This window comes from Mercurialis annua, linkage group LG1-X, assembly GCF_937616625.2.
Source record: "Mercurialis annua linkage group LG1-X, ddMerAnnu1.2, whole genome shotgun sequence".
In the NCBI taxonomy this organism is placed as follows: Eukaryota; Viridiplantae; Streptophyta; class Magnoliopsida; order Malpighiales; family Euphorbiaceae; genus Mercurialis; species Mercurialis annua.
In genome coordinates, this window is record NC_065570.1 from 1,281,594 (window position 1) to 1,292,434 (window position 10,841).

General features: G+C 30.9%; 1 protein-coding gene across 3 annotated transcripts; it reads right to left on the reverse strand.

Moving 5' to 3' along the window:
• Positions 1 to 725: 725 nt before the first annotated feature.
• On the reverse strand, positions 726 to 4,998 carry LOC126666313 (tyrosyl-DNA phosphodiesterase 1). 3 transcript variants are annotated; one of them, XM_050359329.2, is made up of 16 exons: positions 4,888 to 4,998; positions 4,589 to 4,771; positions 4,311 to 4,517; positions 4,058 to 4,216; positions 3,901 to 3,961; positions 3,629 to 3,705; positions 3,267 to 3,524; positions 3,072 to 3,161; positions 2,792 to 2,926; positions 2,396 to 2,545; positions 1,888 to 1,991; positions 1,731 to 1,784; positions 1,479 to 1,569; positions 1,300 to 1,380; positions 1,040 to 1,205; positions 726 to 962 (listed from the first exon to the last, which is right to left on the reverse strand). In XM_050359329.2, the coding sequence occupies exons 1-16, from the start codon at positions 4,900 to 4,902 to the stop codon at positions 874 to 876; spliced, it is 1,920 nt and encodes a 639-aa protein (XP_050215286.1). In that variant the 5' UTR covers positions 4,903 to 4,998; the 3' UTR covers positions 726 to 873. The 3 variants fall into 3 exon arrangements, with proteins under 3 accessions (XP_050215286.1, XP_050215288.1, XP_050215287.1); XM_050359331.2 differs by having other exon boundaries at positions 1,040 to 1,184; positions 4,888 to 4,995; XM_050359330.2 differs by having other exon boundaries at positions 4,589 to 4,768; positions 4,888 to 4,990.
• Between the last annotated feature and the right edge of the window lie 5,843 nt (positions 4,999 to 10,841).

Here is a 10,841-nt window from a genome sequence, read left to right on the forward strand (position 1 = left end):
TTCCGTTTATTCTTATATTTTGGTTACACCAAAAACCAAACCGAACAAGATTTACTCTTAATTAGATTTAGTTTTATTTTCTTTAAAAATCGAATAATTTTTAAATTTACTGTTGAACCAACTGATGCACGCCCCTAGATATTATATATAACCGTTTCTATTTTCTTTTTTGGATACTCAAACTTTTTAAAAAGGAGATAAAATCTCTTTAAATACATAATCAGAAAAAAAAAGTTAAAGATTCATCCCTCCTGCTGCCCATTGAGAATGTGTTACCTATTTGTTATGAAATCTAAAAGTATCAGATAATCTTCTTCTTTTTTGCAGTAATTTATCTGGTTTCAGATTTCTTATCCTTTTTATTTAAATCTGGTTTTAATTACTGTTTTAAAAGAAAATTCCCCTCTTTTGACATTAGCATCTGAATCTACCCTCTGTTTTTACTTTTTAGCAAGTAAAACTTGCATCCTCATCAAAAGAAATCCATTTTATATTAGCCCTGCTGAAGTGAATTTGGTAAACTGCATTATTGATATCTGACTTTTATTTCATTTGATTTTGTTCTTTTTCGCTTTGGTTACTAAATACAAATTTTGAATTGATATAACTAGCAGTATAACGAGAGTGGTGACCGATTTATCATGAAGTCCTCCTTTTACGAAGAGTAATTTGCAGTTTAATTTCTCTGTCTTAATTAAATCTAAATCGAACCCATGAAAGATGCATTAAACCTTAAACCGAGCAGCAACCTTAGGTTAGCTTTCTAAAACAAGGAAAGCGGAGTTCTATTCTTTTTTTAAACAACGTGGGCGGACATAAATCACTCATTAGTCACTGATACTACAATTATACAAATTCGAGAGTCGACGATCCTCAGGAAGTGTAAAGCTGCACAGACCTAGGCCAAACTTGGCCATAAACATCCTTCTTGCTATATTGCCGGTCCCAAGACCATGGAACATCTGCAAGTAATATAAGAACAGTTCAGACAAAATGCAGCAAATGAAAAATACGAACCAAGAGAAAAACGAGCCTTCACCTTCCGATGAATATGGTTGAGGAGGTAGCTCGTAAGGCACTGGTAGCCGAACAACTTCAGATGACGGATCTACAGGTCCTCGCCACATCAATGTCACTAGTTGGGTTTTTACTGCTTCAAAATCTTCAGATAATCCACATTTATCCTGAAACTCGAACAAAGTTGGCTATTTTCTTCCTTGCATTATATGTTAACTGAAAACCTACTGAACAAACGAAAAAAATCAGATAACTATTTAAATGGCCATATGCAATTGCTACCTCTGATTTAACTCTCGGATTTGTGCACGAAAAGCTGTTTCCACGCTTTTTATAGAAAGATGGCAAGAAGAGCACCCCCAGCTGAGACGAATATGGAGACAGTAAAGCGAGGGGTCAATGCTTCCACAGGAGCAAATTGTAGGATAAAACTCAACTAGATTTGGAAAGCATATACATACCTCGTAGGAACGAATCATCAACTGAGAGTTATTCTTTTGCAAAGCCCCCCAGGCTGCTTTGCTTAGATTTGCTGAAGTTAGCAATAACCAACTGTATAGAAGATATAATATCAGGTTTAATAATAATCAAGATAGATCCGACTTCTTGAAGTAAATTTGGTTCTTTGTTATGCTTAAAAATATATAACAAGAAATCTTAAAAGATAAAATACCCATAGAAAGAAATTAAAATCCTCTGAAAGTGACACTTACGCAAGATTCTGACCATTATAGCGAGTAAATGTCTTTATATGTGGCATGGCACGGCTGAATAAAATGCAGAGAGTAAGGTTTAAACCCAGGCATGTGAGCTAGTGTATCTATAAAGAAGCACAAAATAATTTCTAAAACAAATTCCACCGATGCGTACCAGCGGCCAGTGTGGGTAGCCTTCCATTTCGACCAATACTTCTTTAAAAAATCTTTCTCCACGTTCTTTGATGGACTTGGAATGGCATTTCCAGCTGCATAACCCTGGATGAAAGAGTAAAATACAAAATCAGAAATCATTTCGTAGCAAGTACAAAGTTAAATGATGGTTGAACTATTCATCGTCGTCTCTTGTTTATTATAGAAGTTGATGAAAGCTAATACAAGGACCTAAATTCCTATCTAATCCTAAGAGCATCTCCAAGAATACATATTAAAGAACATCTTTTTATAATTGAAAGAATATTTTACATATAAATAATGAAAATGTAGTTTAAGTTCAATGGACTTTATAGTTTGCAACCTTTTATTTTTAATCTTTTCCATAAGCATTAAATAGTGTTACTTTATTTTCCCGCTTCATTTTTTTAACTTAATCTTCCTCCCATTCTTTTGTTAACCTACTTATAGTGGAAAAAGGCTCAAAGTAATGACCTGCTTGTTAGTACCTCTAAAGAGCATCTGACATTCTCCACAGTAGGCCATATTATTCTTGGCTCTCCAAGACCAAGAGGTGTTTTATCTTGTGTGAGTCCAGATGATAATGAGGTAGCCAGCTCACTCAACCACTTTGCGTCCAAAGAACCAAGGGAAGAGAACTGGAATAAAGTAAGAGTACAGCATGATTTAGCTAAAAAAGTTCTTAAAATGGTAATAACATCAGCAAAAATCGATAAAGAGAAAAGCATACGCAACGATATCAAATTTATAATCGTTCTTCCTTAAAAATGGGAAACTATATGAATGAAGATGATTCATTAGTCCATGTTACTACCTGCTCATCAACAACATTAAGCATGTCACCGGTAACAAAACCTAAGAGAATTCAATGTATCCATACATACCTGAAAAGCAAGAGGAGAATTTTTGAATTCCTTTGCAAAGATGCATTCCTCAAGAATAGTTCGTAATTTCATATGTCCCCACTTTTTCAGGTTGGCACCAGAATGATATCCAGGAACAGATGCAATTAATCTAACCTGAGAATTATGAAATCTTTCTCTAAGTAACCTCTTGAAAGCACACTAGAGGTTAGCATAGTATAGAAGAGAGGAGACTACTCTGAGCCCGAGAGATTAGCATATATTCACAAAGAAATACAACAAGAAGAAAGCAAAAACATACTGTTGCATTGCCATAATCAAACTTCTTGAAAAATGACGGGTTGATAGTGACATTGCCAAGTTCTGGTAACTTAACAGTGAATCCTGGCCACTATAAACATTCAATTAGAAGTAAAAGATTATCAGACAATAAATCTTTATGAAGAATTCCCCTTTCTTATTCCATCTTGCTCATACAAGTCGCATGCGGTAGTACCTTTAATGCATTGAGATAATCAATTAAGTCATTTTCAAAAGCACATCCTTTGGCTTGACTCTTTTCATCCTTCCATGGAAAATCTTGCATCCACAATCCTTGACTTTTGTTGTTCCAATCAACAAAAATCAAATTAGCTGTATGTATAATAATTCTCACTCCTCGTGGATAAATAAGAAACATTGCCTTAGAGTGATGTGTCCCGAATGAAATGGGCAGCGGGGGTTTATGAAGAATCCAATTTGCAGGCTTGCTTCTCTAGAAACAGTCAGAGCTAACAAAATCAGTATCCGGACTCACAAATGAATATTTAAAAGACACGCGAGTAAAGATTGGTACAAACAGTAGAGTCCAATGAAAACCTTCAAAAGTTCAAGTGAACCATCACCCTCCCCATGAAGGACCAAAACATGAGGCACTTTTGTAAGTATTGGACATGCTGCAATAAGAAGAGCAGCAAAAAGAAATATAAAGACCCTAAAAGCAACAATACCGAGCAACATAGAATCACCAATTAGCTCATTTATACCCGAAAAAAATGCATCAGCATATGCATATTACACTATATTATATGAAATAATTATCTTATACTTATTATTATAAATATGTAAATCTAATAAACAAAAATACTCACCAGAAATCAACCAAGGAATATCTACCATATAATTTGAAAGAACAGCAACTAGAATATCTCCCTACCAGACAAAACATTGATAAACAAATCAGCTATCAAAGAACAACATGAATTCAACAAAAATGCTAAAAAGAATCAAATTGTACACCTATCTTACCTGGATTACATCAGTTATAGAAACACAAGAAGTATTAGCCCAAGCTGGCAATTCCTTCACTTTCAAAAGCCGAAATGTTTGCGACAATTTATCATCATCAACATTAAATTTCCGAATCGCCTCCTCCGTATCTCTCAAACCATCACATTCCTCTTCAACCTATTAAACTAATGAACACATCACACACACATAAAATAAATAAAAAACTAATTTCTAACTTAAAACAGCATAACAAAATTGAATTAATTTAAACCTTATTCTTTTTCCGACTACCGGACGGCTTGCTTGCATCGTTGTGAAACTGTCTCTTATTAGGCGAATTAAATTTACTAACAAATTTAAAGAAATGGTGACCAGGTATTAACTCAATAACATCGCCGCTAATAATCGGAACTTTCTCACCAGCTCTCACCTTCTTCCTCTCGTCGCCGGATTTAACCACGACAGGATTGCTTCCTTCCTGAGAAGAAATTACTGATAATTCAGTTATTTAGTAGCGGAATTCAAATTAATTAAAGTATGATTAATTACCGGAGTTAGAAAGGCGGAGCCGTCGGCGGTGGCGGTGAGAGAGAGGTGGTTGCGGCTGAGTCTTTTATCGGGGACGGAAACGTGAGTGCGACCGATGGTGGTGGAGCCAGCGGCGAGGGGTATTTTTGGAATTGAAGTGTCTTCTTCTAAATTTAGTTTTAGTGGAATTAGATAACTGATCTTCTGTATCAAATTTATTAAACAAGTGAAAGTTTAATTAGAATTGGAACAAAAAAGGACTAAATTGCACAAAATTAAAAATAATAAGAATTTTTACACGCAAAGAACAGAAGATTTACCTGAGTATGAGACATTGATTGTAAAGTAACGGGAAAAGCTGCACCGATTCTTAATTTCTGAGTGAGCAAGACGACTGTAGTATACGGAACAGCTGCCCGCTGTTGCACCTGTTATACGATGTCGTTTCATCAGCAGCTGAAAACGATGCCGTTTAGAATTTCAATATTTCCTTTTTTTTTTGGAAGAATTTCTTCTCCTTTTTTAAGTCAAATTAGGGGTGCAAACGAGTTGGCCTATTTGTGAATTATCCGAAGCTTAAAATAAACTCGAACTCGAGCTCCAGCTCCAGCTACTCGAATTTCAAAATTTAAACTCATTCGAGTTTGAGCTTGTATAACACACTCAAATTCGAGTTTGAGTTTGAACTTGGTCTAACTCGGATTCGAGGTTGTTTAGAACTGGATTTGAGCATATTTGAACCAGATTTAATTTGATTTGACTATTTTAAATATAAGTCTAAATCTCATCCAAATTTGAATTTAATGTTATTATTCAATTTCAATCTCTATATTATATTTATGGAGGTTTGAGCATAATTTTTTGAATAAAAATTACAGTTCAATTGATTATCAACGTGTTCTTATAAAACAGTTTCAAACGATTTTTAAAAATTTAATTGTCTCTTAAGAAGTTTCTGAACAAAATTAAAACAATTTTAAAAGGTTACTAAAAGCACAGTTTGCAACAGTTTAAAAGTAAAGTTTTAAAGTTTTAACGGTTTTCAAAAAACAATTATAGTACGAATAAAAATATTAGGATAAGAGTGTAAAAGAAATAAAAATCAAAAAGTTTATTTTGCAAATAAAATTAGAAGTATAGTACTGTTTTATAAGGCTTAATGCCTTAGTAAAAACCCCGACCTTTCGTTCCCTTTTCAATTCTACCCTGACGTTGAAAAATTGTCAATTTTACCCATGTTTATATTTTTTCATTTCAATTGTACCCTAAAGCATAAAATTAACCTTTATTTATTTGACGAAAGTTCAATAATTTTTTTTTAAAATGGTCAATTTAATATAAAAATTTACTCTAAAGCAAAAAGGGTCAATTTAGAGAATTTTTGTCAATTAAAAAAAATCAATTTTATGCTTTTAGGGTACAATTGAAATGAAAAAAATGTAAAATAGGATAAAATTGACAGATTTGCAACGTCATGATAGGATTGAAAAGTGGATAAAAGATCAGGGTTTTTTAAGACATTAAACCGTTTTATAATTGTTTTTGCAAAAATAAATGTTTAAATTCGATCCAAGTAAGTTGGGTTTAAACGAGCCGGTGGGTACTCGGCCCATTGATGACAGTCTTTTCTTGTATAATTGTCAACATTAGTTCTGTGCATTTGGAAATCGTTGTAAAACCTCATTCAAAATCAGTACAAAACTTTTATAATTTGATGTTCACACAGATTTGTATCCATAAGGGGGAATATAAATCAAAATCTTTACCTATTTTTTTTAGTGGCTATGAGGTATTTTGAACAGATTCCAACTATAAAACGACACCTTTAAATCTTCTATATTCAAACTAGTTTACGTTTGAGCCGGATTGGTCCATTAAAGGAGGAAAAACTCTAACATCAAATTTTAAACAGTTGCATACATGAGTACGGTTCAACCCTTTAAAAGACCGTCTTACCAACTCATCTGTGTCTTAGGATTAATCTTGCTCCACCTTTGAACATCGTTTATTTCATTTATGGGTGGACAAAAGAACCGGTCAAACCGATTAACTAAATCGAAACTGTAAAGTCAAACCGGAAAATGTGGTTAACCGGTTCAAGAGTTAAGGTTTAGATTTAGATTTTTAATTTTTATAGTTACTGGTTTAGATTTAGATTTTGGATTTTTAAAAACCGCGGTTAACCGGTTTATAAATAATATATATTTTATAAACTATATATATACATACATTTTTAATAATTTATATAAAATACATTTGATAATCTGCACATATAAAAAATCTAAACACAAAAAAGTGTTTAAAAAATATTTTATTTTGAATTATAAAATATTTATCTAATTGAAATAGAAATATATAAGATTTATATTTTAATAATTAAATAGAATGGAAATTAAAGCTTAATTATTAGATTATATTTAAAATTTTATCTTTTTTGTTTCTAATTTTTTAATCGTTACATGGTTAAAAACCACAAAATCAAACCATTTTAAATAATTAATCGATTTAATGGTTAATCATTTAAAATTTTAGATTTATGTTTTTTAATTTTAAAATTAAGCCATACAACTATGGACCGGTTTATAAATACTCTCACAGACCGGTTAACCGTTCCATGCCCACCCCTAATTTCAGCCCATAAGATAATCATCAATCAATCTGTCTTCGTCACTCATTGATTAATCAATTTGTGTTTATAAACAAATACTTAAAAGGACCAAAAAGTATTAGAATTTAATCCGAGGGGCTTTATAATATTTAACTATTTTAGTTGTATTTTTTGATAAATAGTAACTGATGTTGTGCTTGTTTAATTGGTCTAATACATTAATCAATATAATGAAAATATCTAAAATCAATTGAGCATTGATCAAATGAAGTGAACATGACCAAATTTATTTTTTCAAGATTTAATCATTTAAAAATATATTAATTTAAATTTTTTTTATGGTCCAAACTTTTAAAATCATCATCTTTATTCCATTTTTATATTTTTAATTTTAATTGTAGCTATTTATTCATATTAGAGTAAAATAAATTTTAAATATGTCTTTAACATTTTCATCAACAAGAATTTCAAATATAAAGGGTATATTTAATTTTTTTTTCACTTTAATTTAAATAAAATGCTATAATTGAAACGAAAAAATTGGAAAATAGACTAAAAATTATATTTTTAAACTTTAGATTATAAACAAAAAAATCAAATAAAATATATGACTTTTTTCAATGATTTAGACTTATATCAAATGATAGGCTTTCTAAACAATATAAAACGTGCATGTATCAAAGTTGTAGACTTAGAAATAGAATCTTAGTTTTCTTTATACACGAATATTCCATTACTTGGTTATTAAAAAAAAAATTCCATTACTTTATTTCCAACTTTTATAAAATAAAACTTTAATCTATTTTTGTTCATGGTTTTGCAATGAATTATTATTTTCTCAATAAAATCTTGTATAATTAATATTCATGTTTTAAATATTGATTGAATAAGAAAAACCGTCTATGGTGACGTTTTTGATGACATTGCATGACTAAGGTAATTAGGAAGACCATTAAGTGATGATAATCATAAATTAATTAGTGGCTACTTAAAATGATCAATGACTAATGATGGTTATTGATGATAAGAAATGCATGGCAAGAAATAATATTGATGAATTTAACTTGGTTAATGATAATGATAATGAAATATTTGATATTGATATTCCATTCAATTAACTAGTCAAGGTAATCCTTGGTCAGTTGGTTGAACTCACATCTAGTGATTAATAGAGAATTTAGTAATTTATAAATAAAAATTCAATTAATTTTCTATAAGAAAAAATTAAAAAAATTGTCACTTCATCCATCATTCTCATAATTCATAAATAATAATTTATTAGAGTGTAAGATGATTGAACATAGCATCAAACAATTTTAAATTAATGCCACTGTAGTTAGATTCATACTGAGATGACTTAACAATTAAATGATTTTGAACTTGTTTTTAAAGATTAGAAATTAAACTACAAGATGAGATTAGACATGTTAAATAAGTGGAATGACAACTAATCCAAATTTAATTTAATTTGAGGGAAAAAAATATGTGACATCTAGCATAAGTTAATTGATTTGTGGTTTATCAATAATTAAAATTTTCTGATGATGCAAATGGAATCTGACAAGAATGAAGCCATAGAGATTACCTGCCATATCATCGGGACTGTTTATTTCATAAAATAATTGTGACATGTTATATTTATAATAAATCAATGCATATTTATGATAAAAAAATTATAATTATTTATTTTTTTATCATCAAATATTTCACATACTGATTTATTATATAAATAACATATGACGCTATGTTTGTTTTGTATAATTTTACAATCATTGGTACTCTGTGGAGCAATTTTAAAATAATTACGGAAGAATTCTTAATATCGGGCAACTTTAAAAATTTGTGGAATATTTATTATGTTAGCGGGTTCTATCCATTCTTACCATGCATGATTTGAAGTTGGGTGGAGCAAGATCACTAAATAAACAAAAATATGTTTCGCCAAAAAGATGTCGCTTCGGCATTAGTAATTTTAAAAATAAAAAGGTTGCGATGTTTTTCGGCCTTCAATTTTAGTTTTAAAATATGAACCCGCAACCCTAATCTAAAACAAACAACTATTTCGCAGAGCACAAAAAGCAAAACTAAATTCCACCTCTTCAACTTGATTCAAATTAATCGGAACAATAATTTTGAACATCGAGTGGTGCATGTAACCCGAAAAGAAGGGAAAAAAATCACAATTTTAAGATATTTTTGAGAATGAGAGATATTTTTTAGGAATTGCCGACTATACTGTTTGTGAATCCAGAAAAATGCAACTTTTGGAATTATATTTCAGTCGATTCTCTATTAATGGTGGTGTAGGAAAAGTAGTTAGCACATATTCAAATCAGCTTGTCCAAATCATTTCATCATCATTCTTGTCAACCACATGATATGTTTATGATGCATATTTCTTCTACTTTTCTATATCTTCTCATTCTTTATTTTACCCAATTTAAAAGTTGCTTAAAATAATATTTATATGTATAATCTAGGGGAGGCCACGGTTCTAATTTTAGAAATTTGAAGAATTTTAAAAAATTAAATTAAAATCAACAAATCTTTCTGTTTACCTTGAGTTAAATAGACAAGTTTAAATCGTGGGTTATAGTGTATTACCAAACTGAAACATATATAACATGTTTACCTTAAGTTAAATTATTAGACTCAAGTGGTGGGATTATAGTTTTTTTTTGGTATACATATCTTGGAGTTATTGCGAATTTTAAAATTGTAATTTTATATTTGATTATATTTAACAGAATTATAAACCAAACCAAGAATAAAGAACTATATTGAATCTTGAGGATTACAAGATTAACAATTAACAATAAACCTAAGCTCCTATTTATAGACAAATGAATAACCGTTTTACATATGAAAATGGGCATTGTTGCTGAGCTGTTGCTGAGCTGTATTACAGCTGTAATTGAGCTGTAAAGCAGCTGTATCCAGTTGGCTATTACAAGTCAGCAGCAGGAGAAGTATTGAGCACCAGAGGAAGTCTTAGAGAAGAGAGTAAAATCAGCAACTTCTTCGATATACTCTGTTACCCCCCCCTCAAGCTTATTACAGCTACTGCTGCATTGCTTCTGATAGTAAGCTCACAAGCTTCCTTCAACTTCAAGTAACAACAAACACATTTCTGTGTTTGTTCTCATCAGCAGCTGCAACACAAGATCCATATGCACAGCCTGGAATGAGCTATCATGAGCTGTCATTTGAAGAATCACACGGATTGATGAGCTGTCATTAGTCATGAGCTATGTGTGTGAGAGTTAGTTAGAGATAGCAGTTACTAATGTGCATTCTCTCCTTGTGTCTATAAAAGGAAGATTGAAATGCCATTAGCTTGTAATCTTGAAATTTTCTATAATCAATAAAGCTTCTTCTTTCTTTCTATTATGGTATCAGAGCTTGAAAAGCTCTCTGAGTTTTAATTTTCTCGAGAAACAAACAGGTATTCCTCTGTTTTTGATCTTTATTTTCTCATTAATCTGCTGCAATGGCAAATCATAGACCAGAAGAAACTCTTTCTAGTCCTTTCTTTCTTCATCCTAATGAAAATCCTGCGTTAATTCTTGTTTCTAATTTGCTTGATGGAAGCAATTATCATGCTTGGTTTAGAGCTATTAAAATGGCCTTAATCTCTAAGAATAAGTTCAAATTTGTTGATGGATC

Coding starts and splice junctions, on each gene's coding strand:
- LOC126666313 (XM_050359329.2), bottom strand. Junction 3,162..3,266: donor ATTATCTCAATGCATTAAAG/GTACTACCGCAT, acceptor GAATGTTTATAG/TGGCCAGGATTCACTGTTAA. Junction 1,785..1,887: donor GCTACCCACACTGGCCGCTG/GTACGCATCGGT, acceptor CATTTTATTCAG/CCGTGCCATGCCACATATAA.